The sequence below is a fragment of the Azolla caroliniana genome, unplaced genomic scaffold (assembly GCF_043228905.1).
Source record: "Azolla caroliniana isolate FFs.n. ecotype wild unplaced genomic scaffold, voAzoCaro1.0.p SCAF_21, whole genome shotgun sequence".
Lineage (NCBI taxonomy): Eukaryota > Viridiplantae > Streptophyta > Polypodiopsida > Salviniales > Salviniaceae > Azolla > Azolla caroliniana.
This window is the reverse complement of record NW_028230456.1, coordinates 4,800,791-4,822,104: the sequence shown is the minus strand read 5'-3', so window position 1 is coordinate 4,822,104 and position 21,314 is coordinate 4,800,791. Positions and strand designations below refer to the sequence as shown.

Sequence of the window (21,314 nt, the reverse complement as noted above, 5' to 3'; positions counted from 1 at the left end):
TTGATAGGTGGATAGACGCCTTCAATGCGAATAGTTGGTGCGACGTATGCATGAGAGGCAAAATCGTCAAGATCTGTTTTGAGAGAGGCTTGCAATTTGCATCCCCTAGGTTCCTGGAAATTTGGATTCTGATCGTAGGCTTCACCCTGTGGTATGTATGGAAAGCGTGTTGCCTAAAGTTCTTCCAAGATCTGGTACGACCCCCGAAGGAAGTGGTCATGGACATATGGTTTGCGGTTATCAGCTACCTACGAGGGCAATTGGACGAGGTTTGCAGCCATTCCAATGATGTGGTCACTACCCATTTGCGCTTTTGGCAGAAATGGCGGAACACACATATGGTGACACAAGGAGGAAGTGGCCCGAGGTGGAACTACCAGCCCCCACGTTGGTTGTTTCCGCTAACCTGCCATCCTCCTTTCGTCGTAGGCCCCAGGAGTTGGCTCGTACTAGCCAACACTGAAGGGCGCCATTTTTAGCTATAGGTATCTACATACCTTAAGTAGTCAATCTGAAAGGCTATGCAAGTAGTCTCATTTTCTTGAACTTGATCGGATGGAGATTCCCCGATTTGTGTATAAGCCTCCTTGTACAGTCCCTTTGTAATAATCCTTCCTAACTAATGGGAAAGTAGCTTCATTTTGGAAAAAAAAAACTTTACAAATGGCTTCTACAAACTAACATTTGTAACTTGCCAATGCTACAAGAAATAAAAATACAATAAATCTTAAATGGAGATAGACATTTCTTACTAGTTCAAGTATATTTTAGAGCAATAAGTTGATTAACTGCTCTAATTTAATGCAAAGAAGAGAGTAATCTTGTTTAAAATTTAGTTGGTTGCGACAATAAAATTAAATTGCAAAAATATTGCATCTCTTTATACGAACACATGTTTTGTGTCGCATATAACGTAAACATATACTCTTGTTCATGTTAGAGTATTTACAATTCCCTTTATTACAACTCTATTAATGAGCATGTCTTTCAATAACCAATTGTCTTTGGACCATTTTGTTCTATACCGCAATAACATAAAGCACATAGACATAATTTATGATTTTGTGTTGTCTTTATTCAATACACATAGACATAATTTATCTTCTGGAGGTCATTCCTATGCTTCTATAAGTAGAGGCTTGATCAATAGGTTGCACACACTTAAAGAACCAAGTGCTTGCTTGTTTGAGATGAAAGATTATTGCATAATAACATCAAATGGGACTTGCATAAAGTGCACTTGAAAGATAATACAGAGGGATAGAAAATATACTTCCACAACATAAGATTTGCAACAAGTTGGAATCTTTAATTGCATCAAGGTTTAGTATTGACACTCTATAATTTTTTAAAATATTTTAAGTCTAATTTTGATACTTTAAGAAAAATCTTTAAATTTGACCTAACTTGAACACCAAAACTAAACTGCAAAACCATGGTTTTAACGATTTAAAGGTTTGAAAGTCTCTAAAACCGTTTGGTTTGAGCTTGATTTTTTGTAACGATCCGGTTTGAACGGTTTCGTGGTTTAATTCAGTTTGGTTTTAAACGGTTTGAGTTTGACAGTCCCAAACCGAACTGAACCATTATCAATTGTTACTTAAGATGGCACAGAAAAGGTTCTTAACATTAGAACATTGGGCTCTTTTGTAAGGCAAATTAAAAGCGTATAATGCACTATGTATAGACATGTGTGAAGAATAGGGTATCAGCTATCTAGATAATCAGGCAGAGTCATAATACACCTAGATATTGCTACATCAAATTTTCAATATTGTAATTCATGATATCTAAGTGTGCGTGATGATTATGTCCAAACACACTTTCACATTTTGCCTTGGTATTCGAGAAGAATCATCAATAGACTATAAATCGGCTTTCGAGCATGTTGGTTTATGCACTAGTTCCTCAAAGGATTATGGGCATGCACAAGTTTTCAAATAAATTTCTCCATTTTATAAGCAAAAGGAAAATGTACGCATAAGGTTCATCTGCTCACAAAAAATCGGCGAATATTGATACAATGACCAGCTAATAAGAAGCCTATCCTTCCTCGATTGCAGCCATGGCATATGGTCGCCAAATTGATGCAGCTGAGATATTTACATTCAAAGAGTAGCAAAGGCCGCGTAGCAATAAAATCGTCCGTATAACCTAAAAACAAATCTGTCATAAACCACAATATATATTGATATATATGAACTAAGAAAAAAATACTGAAATATGAACTCACCATCCATAATGATTGATTTAACTGCTTTAATGGTATTTCTTTGAGAATAGAGTTTTGTGACATGGGAGAAACAGTTGCCTCTTTCACAAAGCATACATCAAATAGAATGTAGGCTGCAGTTGCAACAGTACTTAGAGGCACTGAGGCTGCTTTAGTGTGATCGAAAATGATGCCAACATCCAACAATGCAAGAGCAATAGAGAGTTCATCTCTATCATATAATGCTAGGATCATTCGAGAAAGCTTTTGTCGTAAAGATTTCTCAATTTGTTTACTCTGGCAAAGGAAAATAATATACTTTTAGTGATTTTGATACCGGTGTTCAAAAGAAGGCTAGAGGTTTTCAAAATAATAATACAGAAAAAAAACACCAAAATACCCCTTGTTTATTGCGCTAGTTACAAGCACATCCCAAAAGTTTTCCAAAAACGACCAGAATATCCCAATGTAGTAGTAATCTGTGTACTGCACAGGAGTGTTCTGCTCATTTTTTGAAACTTAGGGGGTATTCCACAAAGTCAGGTATCATGGTGTTTTGCCCTGAAAATAACTAGACCTGTCCATAATCAAGGAGCCCCAACTGTCCATTAGGTAACAAGAAAATATTTCCTGCATGTGGGTCAGCATGGAATATTCCATCTACAAGGATCATCTGCATCAACATAGATCATGTGAAACTCAAATGATACTTCACACTCCCCACACACGACGATGTATGACAATACACGCATAATCCAATTCAAAGGTCTAAACAATATCTCATGGAGATTGAAATATCCTCACAGATAAATTCAAGAATTGATGGGCTGATTGATTGTCTCAAAGAGAGCATTCAAGAGTATTTGGGCTGATGGGTAATTTCTGTGTTTCTTTAAGCATATGATGTTTGTTTATTTATTTACATTTTGTGATAGTAGCAAAACGTATTGGACATGTTGTGTTTCTCTTGATTACCTCCTATTAATAAAAGGACATACAGAATACACATACCTGACCATAAGCTTCCAACAAATGAGATACGGCCTGTACAGCCTCAGACATCCTGAATATTGTTACATGTAGGTAGATTATTTTAGAAAACGAGAGCTAGCCAAATGATTTTGCACAACTCATTATGAACCTTGAAGGTTACCTATCCTCGATCCTTGTTTTCAAAATCTCAGAAAATGGAATTCCATTGATCCTCTGAAAAATGTTATCATATATCCAAACTATTAAACACAATTTTGATACAAATGAGATTAACAAAAGATGAAGTAGATATTACCTGCATCACAATAAGTTGCTTCGTACAGAAATCTGTGCATGGTGAAGGGCAGATTATGTGCTTGAAACCTTTGGACTCCAAACTATGTCTTATTTTATCCTATCCATATAATAATAGAAGTCAGGGGCAATCAACTCGCCATATACTTGGTAGATCACATGGCAGCCTCTTATTTGCTATAAACTCTCTCCACCTTGTTTACACCCAGAGATTTACTTATTTTTGGTTTTTTGGGGAAGGGGGAACATACAATTGTATGTTTGTGTATGTGTTATCACGCGTGTATTGTATTCACTATTACAAACATGGGTGTGTTCTTACACAGGTGTAATGTATGCACATTGCATCGAGGTTTTAATGTCTTCAAATAATTCTTAAATGAAAGATTAATTCAGATGTGCGGCAATATATGCCTTTTAAGAAATTTAATCGACAATTTCAAATGTGACAATAATTGAGGATAATAGGTACCATGAACATATACTAGGAGTGAAGGAATCCTAGGAATGAGGAAGATTGTTTTTGTATTGGTCATAATTCAAACATATTGAATGAGAAATGTTTCAGAGTTCAGAACCTCCATTCTCCATTAGATAATACTAGATACTCCTTCAATGAACAAAAGGTGTAAATTCTCCACTCATTTAATTGATTTGAGACTTTTTCTACTAATAAACCGTAAGGTCCTTGGTTGAATACATGTCCAAGGAAAGAAGCCTGCAATTTCTCCATTATTAATATTGGATGTTCCTTTAGGTTCTGATTAATGCAAACAAAATGGAGCACTTTTACTTCTCCAAATCCCAAAAAATATTCTATCTTACCATAAACCATACTTCTCGTTGGAAATCAAATTCCAAGGGAATAGTACTCTGTATTTCTTTGACAATCTGTATTAGAACGGAAACCATTTGGAAGTCATATAATATTGTAAGTTCAACATTTTATCATGTCAGTATGAGGTATAACTTACAGAAAAAATATCTACAGGAAGTTGACCTTGTAAAAACTTTGCCAACTGCATGCCACCAACAAGTAAAAGAGCATTCAATAAAAAAAAAGTCCTGCTATGTGTAATCCATTTATTCAACATAGAGCACAACGCTAAATCAAATCAGAAAACAAACGTTCCTATCATGGTAAATTTAATTGAAGACCATTCAAGTAAAAAGACTTAAAATCAGACAAGAACAAGAAAATATTTTCATAGATTTTTTTATACATCTTGAAATATATATCATGAATACATTATTTTATTTTATTTTTAGGAAATTGGTAAATTCACAGTTTTTTTTTGAGTTCAGAAATATGATTATTTGCACTACAAATGATAGCCAGATTCCATCCCCCCCAAAAAACTGTAAAAATATGGAAAAAACTGTGAATTTACCAATTTCCTATTTTGAAGATTAACAAGCTGCTATACACTAAGATTGTGCTTGAGAGTAAAAAACAACTAAAATGCCAGTCTAAGGGGGTTTCTGGTTTTTGTTCCACGGGGCATGATCAAAAACTAACTCTAGCCATGGTTAATCTCAGTTCACGAGAAAATTAACCTACTGCTCATATCTAACCATCGAGAATCCTTTCTGTCATCTCATTCAAGAAATATTAGAGAAGATAAAACTAACCTATTGCTTGACATCATTATTGAAAAACGTCCTTTGCAACTTCAAATATCTCACTAAAATAATAAAAATAAGAATTCATATAATGGCCAAACAATACTGCTCTCTGCCATAATGTCTCTGATTGCATCTTGATTTGGAAATTGTAATACATCCCTTGATGTCCAGCACAATGAACCAGCACAAAAATGGCCCATATTAAACAGGCCATTGTGATGTAAAACAGACAATCTTGTGATTATGTTGAGCACTCCATTCGTGGAAGGGAGTCTTCTTATAAAACAATTTGCATCTTTCAATTTATGAATTGGAAACTTCAGTCTAGATAGCATGTTGGGATACAATGGAGTGGAGCAAGTGGCAACAAAGCTACCTATGGAGGTGCTTGAGATGCTGAGATTGATTCCTTACCTTGATCCTGATGTTGACAGTGATTTTAACTATCTCCACCCTCACTCTACTCCATAGAGTAGATAAATAATCAGACACAGTTCTTAGATCTATAATTGTTTTTCAGCATGATATTCCTCTAAGCTCTTATTGCGAGTGAAATATCCACTTCAAGGGAGAAACTACATCAATATACATATTAGTTGTTATTGTATGCCCACAGCAGTGTTGTAGGTAGATATGAGTTGTGAGGGCAAAACGATTAGTTGTTAACCATTGGCCAGAAGGAAAACAGACATCCTTAGATCACATACATATAGAAGCCAAACTGTAGACGGATCATATGGCTGCCAGCCTAATATCCATCCCTTTAACTGTCAGACATAGGGAAAGCAAAACATCCTGAGATGCACCTATATATAGAATCCAAAGACTGCTGAGTCTGGCTAGCTAAAGAAGGAACGATGCGACTAACATATTCGTGACTGACAATAGTTAAACAATTTGCTCTTATATAAAGTTGAACCATAGGAAATAACAATATTATATAAACAAAAACATGTAGATGTACACATTCAGCATGATGAGTTTACAGCCAACAAGGTGAAGCGTGAGTACCCAAACAATATTACGTAAGTCTGATCGCATCAGATTTTCCATTCCCTGATGCTGTACTTTAACAGCTACTTTCATGCCATCTCGAAGAGTAGCTCCATGCACCTGCAAAGCACAGAGGTTCAATATCAAACCCCATATCTGAGAGTGAGGTATGAAGAGATTATATCTGAGCATGCTTAATCATTTTAAGGATGTTCCAGAATAATAACGGCATGTTAACTTGAACATCAAGTAAATTAACTTCAGAATAATTGAAGCCGCAAAGTATGATGTGCCCAATATCTATGTGTCTCATTACCTGCGCAATAGAAGCTGCTGCAAGTGGCACCTTTTCCAGTTCCAAGAATACAGAATCCAAAGGCACTAACCCATTGAGGCAAAATGAAGATGCACCCCAGGAAGTCTTTCCCAACTCTTTTCGTATGGTCCTTTCAACTTCATTAAATGGTCGTGGAGGTGCTTTGTCAAGAAGATTTGAAAGGTGTTTTGTCCATGCCTCAGGAACAAATTCCTGCAAGCTAACTCTTAATATTATAGACTATCCATTCGTCACAATCAATCTCACCAGTTTATTTAAATTTTCAATATTGTTACTATAACAACATCAATGGAGAAAACACGGTTTTCAGTATCATATTCTAGGTCAACACACAAATGTAACCTTAAAAGCCAGCTCCAAACTCTCCTCAGTGCTTTTACATGCATGCAGGGTAAAAGTACTCTGAATTCTCAACAAATTGACCATTATCACTAGACTCTGTATTTCTAATAATAGGATGAGACACGTGATTAACCTCATACAAAGGTAATCATTAAGTACAAGACACTTTACCATCATAAAATGTGTATGTGAATGATTTTTCAATTTAGCAGTCTTATTACTTAAGTATCATGTCAGATCATGGGCCTAGGCCTTTCAACAGCATTACATGCGTCAGAGTATGAATTACATGGTCAACAAATGTCTGCTGTATAGACGTTCTCCCTCGGTTGCAACTTTATAAGCAGCTGCTCCAATCATGACAGATGAATGCCAGTTCTAGCCTGTCAGCATACTGAAGGCTACAACTGTGATATATATGATGCCTCCACAGTTGGCTGTTGCATCTGGAGACCGTCATGATCTACCACTATGACACAGATTGATGAAATACCAGATTCTTTTGCTACCATAGACTGTAGTCTACTGAGTCCCCAAAAAAGAAAATTAATCATAGTCCTCAATAGCCCCGGAAAACAAACAGAATTATCATATTCCTTTGATTCTTTTGTGATGTGGACGCTATGATGCCAGGCACAGAAGTAGTTTTTGTAGCCTGTAGAACTATGAGGTTAACAGCTAAAGAATGGGTGTCCATCTCAGGTGGTATACATTAAATATCCATGTCTCATGAGTTGTCCATTATATATCTCAGCCAAATCTCCAGTATTCCAATATTGTGTGGCTGCCAATAACCTTACAAGTCAAGAAAATTGTATTCTGGCATGCAAGTTCTGGGTGGAAAGACGGACTACGGTTGAGCAAGGGTGTTCCCAGGTGAAGCCTATGTTGTATCCATATTTTCTGAGTCTATAGGCGCTGGAGCCATTAACTTCACATAACTACCATACACACTTGTGGGTGCAGAAATAGATTGATGAGTTTCCTCTACATTTGCTCAAATTGAAGCGTGTTCATACATACATGGTGAGCCTGAGCTCTGTATTCCTATGGCTCTAGTTTGACATAGGAAAGCTTCTAATTTATGTGTTTACATCTTCGATGTGCTTATCTGATTGTGTTGTTCGATGTAAAGACAACCAAACAAATAAAAATTAACATATTTATCCACTTGACTAAGTGAATGCATCCAAAATAACCAGGTTCAAGAAGCTTATACAGAGAACCAATCAACTAATTTATATCAACATTTCATCATCAAACAAAACATTTTGAAAACTAACAAATGATCTGAAAAAAAGAAACAAACAACCATACTTACAGCTTTTGAAGCTAGAATCTGTGCAGACTTCACATAAAAGCCACTCATGTCTAGAATTAACTGATACACTTTTCTACCACCCCATTCATGCCTCGAAGCCCATGCCTTCTCTCTTGCCTCCAAACATTTATTTCTCACCTGCCACTTTGTACTCATATACCTGCGACATAAGAAAACGTTGATTCCACAACTTCCTTCAATTGGCATGCAAAAACTTTGATAGGATAAAAGTGCATACAACGGCATTTGCTACATAAACTCCATTTACGGTACTGCACTACGAGATAAACCCACCCCAAGTATATTGGTATCAATCTCTGCCAAAATTGGAGGGTTCTATATGCATCTGGCCAGCACCACTGCAAGATATACTGAGATATGCTTGTCCATAATACGCAACCAGATAGCCAATGCAAGGGTTCCATAAAAACGTTTGCTGCTTCAAAAACCTTTAAAAGGTCAAAATTGCTCCTTAGTCACATAAATTGGAAAGTTCCATCAATAATTAACTTGCTTCCAACCTGCTACACAACTGAATATTGCTTGTATCACTTATCGAACATGCCTTTTAATTTTGTTTTCTTCTTGAAATTTCTATATTACAATATTTTCAGGCTTTATAAGCACTTGAGCAACGATTGAAATCACAAACAGAAACCTTCACATATTACAAAGTTGTGCTAACACAATGCTGCCCTCAAAAGTTCCACTAAACTAGCAAGTAGCTTTAAAAGCAATAATGCAAAATAAAAGAATTGGAAATGGAATCGTAATTCATGCTAATCATGTGGTTTTGATAACGTGGTGGATTTATGCATTTGCAACCCTGATCGTTCATTGATGCAACTTCCAAAAGGCTGTGAAAGGATGTCATACAGATTTGGTAAAAGATGTTTCTCAACTTTGCAATGACAAGTTCTAATCCACAGAATTGTGCTAGTGAAAAGCTGCACTATAAAATTTCACAATACAAGCCGGTAGCTTTAAAGCAAGAATGCAAAACAAAAGAATTGGACATAGAATCCAATTTCATGCTAACCACGGATAGTGGTGGAGACTAACCTATGAATGCTGAAATGGATGATTCCTGCATGGAAGTGAAAAGTACAAGTGTGCATTCTCAATTGTGGCTCCTCGAATGCATACATGATAAGAGACCTTCATGAAAGATGGGCATTATCTATACGCATTAACTACAAAACAACAAGTCCAATGGTGACTTACATACATGATGTTAAACTTTTATATGTGCCCTAAGCAATCATTAAAGTCCAATGAATACTTATTCATATGCACTAAATGAACAATAACAAGCCAAAAGAAGGCATTTACATACATACACAAACTGGTGGGAAACTTCAATGTGAGGTGAAATTTTTTATGATGACAAAACAAGCATGTCTCTACATCTATCTCCAAATAATAGGGGATATATGTGCTCCTCTGTATACTTTTATGACATCGCAAGATTATAAAGATTGCCTGAGTGAAAGCCGATAATTCTGATAAGAGTTGGGCATACGTTGCTGATAATGAACCTTGTTGAAAGATATTGATACTGCCCAAAACACCTAAATTTGTTTATAATGTCTATAAATATGTATGCATGTATATTTGTGTGAGTGTGTGTATAAATACCTACATATATATACTCACACTCACATCCAATATGTATGCATATGTGTATGTGACTGAAACTTACCGTTGATACCTGTTTCCTGATGAAGAAACTTGACAAACTGGCAGCTTGAAGAAAAGGCCATGCTTTTGTGAAGAAGACACGAGTGACTAACACGGCAGCAAGCTTCAGCGATGACATGGCAATACCTCTTCCTCCTCCTCTGAAGAGGAAATTTCTCTTTGAATGACCTGATCTGCCCATGATGATATTTTCTGGATGACCCTTGATGATGATGGAAGGTTGACGAAGAGCTCCTGAAGAGAGGAGTGGTAAACCATAATTCTGCCTCTGGTTGCTGATGACGATGCTAATTGCCCTGTCCTTCTCTCGACCTCTGATCCTGTCTGTGCCTCTGCCTCTGTTTCTATCTCCATCTCCTTCTTCCTCATCATTCTCCATGGATTTGAGCTCTCTTTTCTTAGCACTAGAAACACACAAAATTGATCACATCAATTTGATCCAAGTTAAGGAATCCCATGTCACAAATGTTTGACCCACGATCGGCGGATTGAGTGGAACTTATTATGTCTCGTGTTGGGTCGAACTTGCTGTATTGGGTAATTGGTCAATGTCAAAGTTGCTGGCAGCTATGGCTAAGGGGTAGCTCATCTCATCATGTTTGGGGCTTGGTTATGGCTTGAACTTTGTAGTTTCTGGTTACGTCGAACTCATTAGAAACTATGGCTAATTAATGGTATCTCATCTAATAATGTTCCATGAGATAAGTATAAAGTCATCTTGGACATACCATGTTTGGTCCATGTCAAACTCGTAGGGTAGCTCATCTAACGATATCTAGTGTTTGGTTGTGGCCCAAACTTTGTAGTTTTCCATTATGTTGAACTCATTGGGAAATAAGGGTAATTAATGAGAGCTTATCTAGGGCATTGAACATAGTTTTAGTTGTATATATGCAAAAGTTCTCTTTATACTCCTAAGTTTGTATAAAACCCTAATTCTATATAAGTAATATGCATTTATTGTGCTTAGTTCCTTTAAGAAAACTATCTTTAAATCATGAGGATTAATATAAACTAGATAGAAATACAATTTCAATGTTCCTTTGATAAACCTACCTTACAATCACAACAATATCACTTTATTTTCACTATCATTATAGAATAATGTTATGCCCAATTGCTTAACTGATCAATTTCAAAACTTCTTATCAACATAATGATTAATGTTATGATATGTCTATTTAAGAACAAACAAGTATTGGTTTTAATTAGACTTTCTCCTCATTAGATAATACCATTACAACCAACTATGTAGCAAATCATATATAGTAAGAGGGTTTCCTGTATTTGCAATGATCAAGTTGTCTTACATGGTAAAAACGTTTGAACAAGAGAGAATCTACCATAATTGAACTTTTTTGCTAGCATATTTTCAAAGACATTCAAGATCCCTTTATTACAACTTTGTTTATTCCCTTTAGCAAGCAACTTTGAGCGAGGGAATGAGAGTCCACCTTGAACACCACATAGAATAAACACGTACAACATGATTGTCTAAGAGCTCAAACTTTCAAGAAGCACAATATGAGTTAACATAATAGTAGTTTTGAGTAGAAAAATGCAATCAGATTACAGAAGGGGAGGTGGTCCTTTCGGATGCGAACTTTGATTTCTGGTTATTGCCTCCTTTCTCTTTACAGTATTGATGAGAGTCAAAGCAGAAAATAGCACATACAAGTTCATGACTGACCACTGTTAACAATTGGAAGTGCAATATCATCTACAAAATTCTCCAGCAGGTCTTGCAATATAAATTCACATACATCCTCAGCTATCTCCATTATCTCACAGTAAGGATTTCGCCAATCTTGTTCATCGAGAGATCTTTCCAACATGTGCTCTAAGCTAAATCCACCCTCACAAGCTGCATCAGCTTGTTCATTAACTTTAGAAATCAATATCTGTTTCAAGTGAGATGTATCTGGGAATGGTCGTAGAAACAAGAAGAAGGATGGCAAATACAAACTCGAGTAACACTTATAAAGGCATTCTGAAACAGCACCAAGAAGTAATTTCCCATATAGCATGTCTTCAGCATCATAAGTCTCTTTGCTCATCAGTTCAACCACAATCATGGCCATTGTTTTCTCAGATGCATAGAAATCTGCCAGATTTGATGAACTTAGTCCACATGTCTGGAAGGCTAGGTCTACAAACTTCCCTACCATCCTTTTGCTGGTAACTCGGAAGGGCGTTATCTCCGTATCATCACTCCCTACGTGGGTACAAAATTGAACTTTCATAAGAGTCATGTATATCCATTAGTGTGCTTCAGATTTTCCTTGGTCTATGAGGTCATTATAATTTTATTCAATATGTATATCCACACCACATTCAACCTTTACAATGTGTGCTCTTTGGATGGTCCCTTTTATTAGGTTATTATTATTTGATGCAATTTATGACTTACTGAGACCATGGTCTACACCAGACTCAACTTTTACAGTGTGAACTTTGGATTGTCCGTGCAGGTTTATAAAGTTATTATTACTTGATACAATATGTGACTTCCAGAGAATATTATCCACGTTCCCCATGCTTGGTTTTGAAATATCTTCACCTATCCTTGTTCCCAAGTGAGATAAGGATCTACAGTGAGTCAGCACATCTGAAAAGAGAAAAAAAAGAATAAGAATTGATATTTCCAAGTATTTTCAGCAAGTCGAGACTTCTTTACCTGATATCTCGTCTTCTATGAGCTCTTCCATAAGAAATTCTGTGATTGATTCTGCAAGTTGAGACTCCTTTTCTCTATGTCTTTCTGGAACTATTTCAGTGGTCAATTTGTCTGTTGGCAGTTCATTATTCAACAAATTATTCTTTATCTCAGGATTGACACAAAATCTAGTGTTTTCTGGCTCCTGAGAAGAAATAGTATAGCAACTTTTAACATACATTATGATATACTTAAGCAGAAGTATGTCTTTAATTTTCAAGTCCAAGTTCAATTAATCAAGTATATATCATCTCTGAAAATTGGCCATAGTAATGGATGACAGGTTAAATAAACTATAAATGATTCGTCTGAGTAACATTGCCACTACATGCAATAGATTCCATTACAAGCTTCAGGGTTTTTGTTCACTGTTGTTCTTGTTTTATGGGAAAAGAGCAGACCTCAAATTCCACTAAATTGATGCTGAAAAGTAAATATTTGAGTTTCATATTCTTATTATGACTGCAAAGGTTTATTTGATTAAGCTACAAGTTTATTTGATTGCTAACACCAAACCTTATTCAGCTACAAGTTTAGAAGAACCTACCTTTACAGCAGCATGGAGATGGCATGGAGCATTTTCGGTAATGAAATCAGCAGACATACTATCTACTCTGCAATCGAGGGTTGTGATCAATGCAGTATTGTAATTCTTCCCTTGATTTGATTGTAAGTCATTAGTACACACACTGGAAGTGATATGCTTATGTTCATACAAATTTTCATTCTCTGCAGCACTATTTTCAAACACTCTTATAACATTGTCTTTACTCTTCCTGATCTCTACGGACTCTCGTTGCTTTCTGAAAGTAAGGGCAGCGGAGTTAACAGAGTTCATACCGGGATAAAGTGATTAAACATCAAACAGACTTATATTTACCTGTGAATGTCGTTTTTTACAGATGACTCAAGTATTTCATTGAAATCAGGATCATGACCCTGAAAATTCAAATGATCTTCACGACAAACAAAAGCTTTATTTTGTAAAGTATCACTATCGTCAATTAGATTCAGCATCTGCTTCTGCTCTTTCTTTGGGAGATATTGCACATGGTTATCACATTCCATACTGCTTGATATAGACTGCATTGCAAGCTCTTTATCTGCACTAGAGGATACCAACTGAAGCTTGTTTGCCATCCTTGCTTTGGTGTCTCTGATTTCTCCATCCAGTTTCTGATTTACAAGAGTTCATGAAAATTTGGAATTTGGGGAAAATAACAATCCATAAGGCACATTTAGATGTTCTCTTCCATTTAAATGCACATATATAGAATTGCATGATTTCCACTGAAGTTTCGAAAAACATGGTTGATGAATAATACAAACACTTTTAGAACAGTATCCCACTAACTAAATGAGCTGGCATTGCATGGCTGCCATATAAACTGCACCACACAATTGGAAAGCTTCCTGATGTACTTGATTGTAAACTTTGCATTCCATTCTACTTGAGGGTTATTTACTTGCAAATAGCCCAGTAAGAGTTGCAACGGAAGAAGTTTCTTCCAACCTTGTTATGCTTGAAAAAACACTGCCATTGGATGATGTAAACATGATGGGCAATGGCTTCATATTTGCCCATCTTTAGGAAACAAGTGCACATCATATACGCCACATGTGGGACAACATCCAATATATTGAGCCCATTTTCCAACTGTGCTCAAGCATGAACTATCATTCACCTAGAGACGATTTGTGTAAATTCCGCAAATGAATTTAAAATATGCACAGGAAAGCATCAGAGAGGAAATCCACCTCGCCTCCTCATGGAGTACAATACATTGTTGTAGGTCTGATTATAGAAGTATTGTATTTCCGGAGTAAATTATTCTGAGTTTCTGAGTCAATCACTAACAACCCCTCGGTGAGGAGGCAAAGTAATTGTTTGTAGATAGCCCTACTACCAGCCTATTGATTGCCCCCCTCCTATATGACGCAAAGAGCAAAAAGTCATTTACCAAAGTATGGTCAGAAATATGGTTTACGACCAGAGCTGAGATTAGAGAGCAACTGACCAGTGTATGTTCATACTGAATTGTCGTTCTACTGGAGTTATGGCATGATCTTTCATGCTGCAGAAGATGGACCATGAATTCCACCAATGTGCCCCAAACCAATGATATCATACATCCTTCAAGGTTTCTATGATACTTGTTCCAACTTATCTCAACTCTGATAGCCATGTGATTAGACTCTAAATTTACTGCACTGCACCCAACAGAAAACAAAAAATAAACTTGCAATATAGCAGTCAACATCCACCTCTGTATATATTCCAAGAGACAATGCATCTCCCTATAAACCTTGGCCTTGTCCTGCTCCCATTATTTCCATCATGGGCCTTTTGAGGTCATACCTGAAATCCTTCTCCATCCCCATGAATAATTCCCATGGATGGTGGCATAGTGTAGTCATCAGACTAGCATTACGTGGACATGAATTTTGTACATGCAATAATATTAAGTTCTAAGTTTAGATAGCACGGATATAAAGCACAAACAAAGATTACCTCAAGCTCCTTGACCAAGAGTTGATGATCCCAAATTTGAAATCCTCGACCTGTTGTATGGTTTTTAATATCCATTTGGGGTGTTTGTAGATTGTCCCTCAAATCTGTGTTGAAATGGAGAACTCACGGCTGTTACTCAATCTAGGATACAACTATACATCAATTACATATTCTAAAAGAGGATTATAATAAAATCTTATTTTTGTCTCTTACAATGTAGATGATTCTTGTTTTCTTATGTCATTTGCCATCATTGTGGGCAGAAAGTTGATTAAAAGGAACTCATACTCAGATACACCTGAAGGTGGATCTGTGAGTTATTTATGGTCATTGGTGTTAGTTCACTCTGAGGCCCTCCTGGACCTGTCATTTTCTACTTTGTTCAATAGTTCTTAAAGATTATGCATACATGTTGGCCATTCCTTGAGTTGATATTAACTGTCCTTATTTTAACCCATTTACCTCATCCATTTTATCAGTTACTACCAACTATTGAAGTTTCAATGAAGTTTGTGTAGCTCTGCTCTGGTCTTTACAATGAAAGGAACTATGGCATTCTCTCAACATAAATGACCATATGGCATATGGCATAGAAGATGGTATTTAAGATTTCATCTCTTCACATGGTTTCTCATCTCCTTTCAAAGACACAGTTCAGTTCAGTTTTTCTTCCCTCAGTTCTCTATTCATTCTCTCTTTATTTCTACCACTGACATTTCTGAAAATGCGTATGGTTAAACTAGGTGTAGCAAAAGCAAATGATGATAAAGAAATGCATGCTATGAGTAGGGAGGTTTGAAACGCTTTAGAATCCATCAACAATATACATTGTGGAAACGCACTACTAGTAAATAGGTCACCTGCATTCATAAAACACAATAAAATATCTTAAAAGCTAACCTCAACAAAATCAATGATCCTCAGCAAAATCAATGATCCTCAGGAATCAATATTCACCTAAAAAATCTAACGTTTAGTTGTATTTACCATATGCGTGCACTTGTAACTCCCAGTACTGTATAGCTAGTGGTTTATAATTCTACTCCTAATTTATGGTAATACCTTTTCTCAATGTGCCCTTTGGGCACTCCACAAACATGGATGATGGATGTAATGCTTGGGTTGCATGTACGCAATATCGATAGAAATTACTTTCTACATACAGAATTCATTATTTGCAAATCATATTAAAAATATCTTCAATCATTCCAAAAGGATTAAGTCCTTTATAATCTAAAGACTCACCTTGACTGCTATTGTGCCATAATTTTTCTAGCCTTTGATCTTTATCTCCCTCCGAATTATACAGAGAATCTATTGAATATTGATACCGATATTGATCTTTTCCCGGTCCTCCAAATAGGCAGGAGGAGACCGACCTTTCCGACGAGATTATACCATTTGACAATGATATGATTGATGAAATTGATGCATGGAAGCTTAAGTCACTTGAAGAGGAACATGAAACTACATTTTGGTTTACAGCATTTCTTGTTTCCAGTAACTTGCAACATTCTTGAGATTCTTCTCCTTGATTAGCGGTTATAGATAAAGGTCTGGAATTTCTCTGGAGCTTGCATGGCAAGACAATAAAGCCACGAGTTTTCTTTCTTGAACTTTGATGACAGTCTCCTTGCAATGATTTTTCAATGCTATATATTTTTTTCTGAAATTTCATAAGGTTGCGTCTCAACAGAAGAGCATGTGCTTGAACTTTACCAGTATGAGGAGGTGAAGAACAGCATAATTGTGCTGCGTCAATACGTTTCACTAGCTGTTGCGCCAATAGCTTCAATAGGGCAACCCGTTTTCTCTCATTAAGAACTTCAACCTGATGTTTATATGGAAGCTTTTCTAGGTGGTAAGTTATACATTGTGCATGATCTGGTTTTTGCCTTAGATCGGCATCCTTTTTGTTACCAAGATTCCTAGATGCAACCAAATGTATGCTTTGCTTCAATGGATCACAAAATTCTATTTGTGAAGAACACATCTTTCTTCTAGTAGGCATTTTATGTCTTCTCTCACAAGCATTCAAAGTCTCATCAGCTGGGTTAAGTGTTGCTATTTTCCGCTTATTTGGCAAGCATTCTTTAGGGCGTCTTTCCATACAATTGCTAGTGATGTGAGCAGTTCTATGAGCTGACAATCGTCCTGATTGAAGAAGCCCATTTTGCTGCTTTGAGTAGTTCATGGATATTATTGATTTCTTTGTATTCTCTATAAAACTTTTTTGAGAATGGCATTGCGCTTTCTTTTTGCCAAACTCATTCTTTATATACTGAGATAATGAAAAACTAAAGTCAGAAATAGAACTTACATCGTCAAATTAATAAGAAATGAACCAGCTGTTAAGTTCAAACAGTGATAATAGAAGTTGCCTTGGAAGTAGTGTGTCTTTTCTTTAATTTCCTGTTCTCAGAACTTTGTAAAGAGATGGTATTTTTATAAGAAGCACCATTGCATATGTATTTGTTCCCTGATATCTTCCTGCCTCTGGAACGTCGTCCTTCGGATGGGAAATTATTCTTTTCAGAACAAATTTCTGCTCTTACTGGAGGTGATTTCAACCTACTTTTTTTATTATAGTCTATGATTTTTTCTGATTTCCCATTAGCATCTAGACATAGTACTGGGAATTCATCTGTGTCAACTGGTTTTGGCAAAGGAAAATCAATTTCCATTGTTAATTCCGAAATGTTTGACCAAGGTCCATTTATATCACTCACTGGCGATAAAGTGTTGGAGTCCCATTGAGGTCTTCCAGCAGTTTCTGATTTTTCTCGTCCATTTATCCCTTCACTAGTTAATGAATGGCAAAAGAGATACTTCCATCAATCATATTGGAAAATAACTCAACTTAGAACTTGTTAACCTAATTGAATAAGATTAATTAAGTTATCAGAATGCACACTCGGCTAGAATGGATGAGCAAAACATTAGCTATTTTTTAGTGAGTCTTGTCCAATTTGAAATATTCAGCTATTGACTGGATACCCTCTGTAATATTATACATTTTAATATATTTTTGCAGCATATAATTGCTCTCTATTATTTTCGAATCCAAAGGAAAATGTCCAGAGGGATCATACCAAGCTCTTTGATTGATGCATACATAAAATATTCACCACTAGATCCCTAGTAAATATCCGCTGATCGTGTGGAGGCCACGTTAAGCTAGGGATACTTTCCTTTTCGGAAGATCTTACAAACAAATTTAAATAATCGACAGCCACAGGTATTTGTAAGATCTTCATTTTTTATGTGCCATATTCTCTTTGCCAGAGAAATTTTGATATACAATTCTAAGTAAATATTCACTGGTCATTTGGAAACCAAGTTATGCTAACTACGTTTCATTTTAGGGTAGATCTTACAAATGAACTTAGTGATCAAGAGTCAAGATATTCGCAAGATCTTCATTATATATGCAGCATATTCTATTCGCTGGAGAGATTGACATGACACCTAACTGAGCTAATCACTTTTTCCTTTAGGAAAGATCTTTCAAACAATCAATAGCCAGAAGCAATATCTTCCGAAAGACTCCCTTTTTGACAAAGGAGGTGACAGTAATAAATCAGGATCTCCTTTTTTAAACACGATCGATTGACTATCCGACCCATAGAGATAACCTAAATAGTACCACAGCTGCTCAAAAATAAAGTAGATGAGTAAATAGGTGAAAATCAAGAGCTTTTGGAATTTGAGAGCTATACACAAGAGCTGGAATTTGATATATGCTACTGACAAGCTTAGAATCTGGTATATAACGCTTTTGCTGCTAACAAACAGAAAGCAATCATACTTCGATAAAAAAATTAGAAATTGATACAGCAACACACAAACATAAAATCTTGGAAATTATTATATGCAACTCACAAGCTTGGCATTTATATATATGCATGCATATGCTATTTACAAAAATTAAACTCTTAGATTTTGATATATGGTACAACATTATAAAAGTTGGATTTTGGTATCTGTTCCTGACAAGCTTATAATCTGGTTTATATGTTTATGCTAATTACAAACATAAAATGCTTAGATTTTGGTATTAAATTCTACTCACAAACATAAACGTGCTCTTCGTTCCATCTCTAGAGCTTCTAGTTTTTCTTTCTTAGCACGCAAAGCTGCATGAGACAGTGCAACTTCATCTTTCTGTTTGTTTTTCCATTCTTGTCGTTTCTTTTTCATGTATTGCTGAACCTGCAAGGAAAATACCAACAAGATCTTACTGAAAAAGGAAATAGGAAAAGAAATGGAAATGAAGAAAAAAAACCAGAGGGAAGAATGCTGCAAGGAAATCAATGGAAACCCTCACAATCAAAGAAGTTGAAGCAAAATCATCAACAATATCTTATTGAAAAAGGAAATGGGAAAAGGAATGGAAACTGAGACGGAAGCTGATCAAAACAGAAACGGAAGGGAAGGAATGGAAGAAATACCTCAGGTCCTTTGACGAGAAGGCGATTATCGCACATGTATGATCTCGGCGATGCGGAATGCGCCTTGAAATCCATGAGAAACTGAGGCGTCCGCGCGAGAAAGGAACTGATTAGTCGCTCGCTGCTCCTTGTTTTGCTTTCTCCTGCTACACCTTCGTCTTCTAATTCTTCTCCGCTTCCTACGTCTGTTTTCTTGGCAGAGATATGGCGACAGGAAGCTTCTTCTGTCGGAGGAGGGTTCAAAAATATAAATATAAATAAATAACAGGTGCAAAAATAAATAACACGTGCCACGTGGAAATTAGATTTTCCTCATGGCAATATGTATATACATATATATATATTAATATATATACAACTAGCAATGGGCCCGGTTCGGTTTCGGTGCCAAACCAAACCGTTTATGAATATTCGAACATTTAAACCCAACCATTTAAAAAAAAAGGTAAACTAAACCATTTAAACCAAAACCGTTTACGGAAAAGTTAAAACCAAACCGAACCATTTAATAAAAAGTTTAGACCTAATCACTTTTAAGCCAAGCTAATTAAAAAATTAATTAATTAAAAATACACAAAATTAAATAAGCATTTATGTTTAAATAAATAAATAAGATTAATTGAGCCATTAGATTAAATAAAAAATTTAGTTAAGTGAATTAAACCAATGAAAAACATTAATTAAACCATTAAATTACATACACATTTAATGGATAAAAAAAGATAGCCCAAGAACCTATAAACCCTAGTTTCAAAACCAAACCAAACTGAAACATAACTGTTTATTATTAATTAAAACCAAACCAAACCATGTAATTATTTTGAAACTTATAAACCTTTAAACCATAGTTTAACGGTTCGGTTCGGTTTAAGCCGAAACCAGGCCCATTGCTAATTGTCATTACAAATCGACTCACCTTAGTGGTATGTTGTCATGGCACTATTGTTTATGTCTTGAGTTCGATTGCCAATTTTCTCATCTCTCTCTCAATAGTGTTATGCTATAGCAAAATTTTATGTTAGTGTAATACAACTATGTATAGATGGGGTTTCTTAGATTTTTTAATTTTATGTTAGTGTAATATTAATTTATGTTAGTGTAATACAACTATGTATAGGATGGGGTTTCTTAGATTTCTTATATATGCACATGAAATGGGGGGATTTTAGGGCTTAGTTGTTTGAGGTTTTACACGATTGTTTAGGATTTAGATGGTCTACGTACCCCCAAAAAAACCATGGCTATTGCTTCACAATATAAAAACATTGTTGAGAATCAAGCTTAACTTGGTCTAGTGTGTGAACTCACCTTGAGAGTGAATAGACACTCCAACGGTCAAGAGTCACCACTATGTCACCTCTTTGTATTCTAGCATTTAGTATGAGTCATAGAATCATATTCTATGACACATAACTTATGAGCTTTCACATTCCCCATGCTCCATGAGTCTTGTAGTTAATGAAGAGAGAGGGTGACTATATAAAGCACCTTCCTCCCACCTTGTATTATGTTGAGTCTTTCTCCTTTGTTAATATAATCTACCTGGCATATACTCTGTGTCTTACTCCTTCTCTCTCTCTCTCTCTCTCTCTCTCTCTCTCTCTCTCTCATACACACACACAGTTCACACCTATTCCGCTACACATGAATCATACCTGATTCTTTACATGGTATCAGAGCGATTTGGTAACTCGATCTAGCCCATTTGCCTCATCGTGATCGTGTGTTGTGCTCTACGCTGACGACCAAGAACCGGCTCATCGCTATCGTAGCTTCGCTACATAGCTCGTATTCGAAGAGAGAAGAAGAAGAAGAA

At 36.0% G+C, this 21,314-nt stretch overlaps 2 protein-coding genes across 3 annotated transcripts in view; both read right to left on the bottom strand.

Moving 5' to 3' along the window:
* Positions 1–1,842: 1,842 nt before the first annotated feature.
* Positions 1,843–10,241, bottom strand: LOC147850448 (uncharacterized). Of its 2 annotated transcripts, none has more exons than XM_087336375.1 (13): positions 9,830–10,241; positions 8,413–8,567; positions 8,119–8,278; positions 6,435–6,647; positions 6,137–6,238; positions 4,474–4,518; positions 4,325–4,390; positions 3,501–3,599; positions 3,366–3,418; positions 3,224–3,275; positions 2,790–2,885; positions 2,234–2,509; positions 1,843–2,154 (listed from the first exon to the last, which is right to left on the bottom strand). In XM_087336375.1, exons 1-13 carry the CDS (start codon positions 10,196–10,198, stop codon positions 2,044–2,046), a joined length of 1,797 nt encoding a protein of 598 aa, XP_087192501.1. In that variant the 5' UTR covers positions 10,199–10,241; the 3' UTR covers positions 1,843–2,043. The 2 variants fall into 2 exon arrangements, with proteins under 2 accessions (XP_087192501.1, XP_087192500.1); XM_087336374.1 differs by having other exon boundaries at positions 9,821–10,240.
* Positions 10,242–11,154: 913 nt separating this feature from the next.
* LOC147850447 (uncharacterized) overlaps positions 11,155–21,314 on the bottom strand; it is a 42,087-nt gene continuing 31,927 nt past the window's right edge. Inside the window, exons 4-13 of the mRNA XM_087336787.1 lie at positions 19,499–19,722; positions 19,120–19,259; positions 17,408–17,849; positions 16,293–17,376; positions 15,048–15,151; positions 13,416–13,711; positions 13,083–13,338; positions 12,497–12,680; positions 12,230–12,427; positions 11,155–12,034 (exon numbers count right to left, since the gene is read on the bottom strand). Coding sequence (XP_087192913.1) covers positions 11,499–12,034; positions 12,230–12,427; positions 12,497–12,680; positions 13,083–13,338; positions 13,416–13,711; positions 15,048–15,151; positions 16,293–17,376; positions 17,408–17,849; positions 19,120–19,259; positions 19,499–19,722 — 3,464 coding nt within the window. The 3' untranslated portion in view covers positions 11,155–11,498. The remainder of the gene's footprint in view (positions 12,035–12,229; positions 12,428–12,496; positions 12,681–13,082; positions 13,339–13,415; positions 13,712–15,047; positions 15,152–16,292; positions 17,377–17,407; positions 17,850–19,119; positions 19,260–19,498; positions 19,723–21,314) is intronic.

What these genes read in the sequence shown, in the direction of transcription:
- LOC147850448 (XM_087336374.1), bottom strand. Translation starts at nt 10,198, where the DNA reads ATGGAGAATGATGAGGAAGAAGGAGATGGAGATAGAAACAGAGGCAGA. An exon ending in TTCCTGTAGATATTTTTTCT is followed by an intron (nt 4,391 to 4,473) that starts GTAAGTTATACC and finishes GTTCTAATACAG; the next exon opens with ATTGTCAAAGAAATACAGAG. An exon ending in AAAACAAGGATCGAGGATAG is followed by an intron (nt 3,276 to 3,365) that starts GTAACCTTCAAG and finishes AACAATATTCAG; the next exon opens with GATGTCTGAGGCTGTACAGG.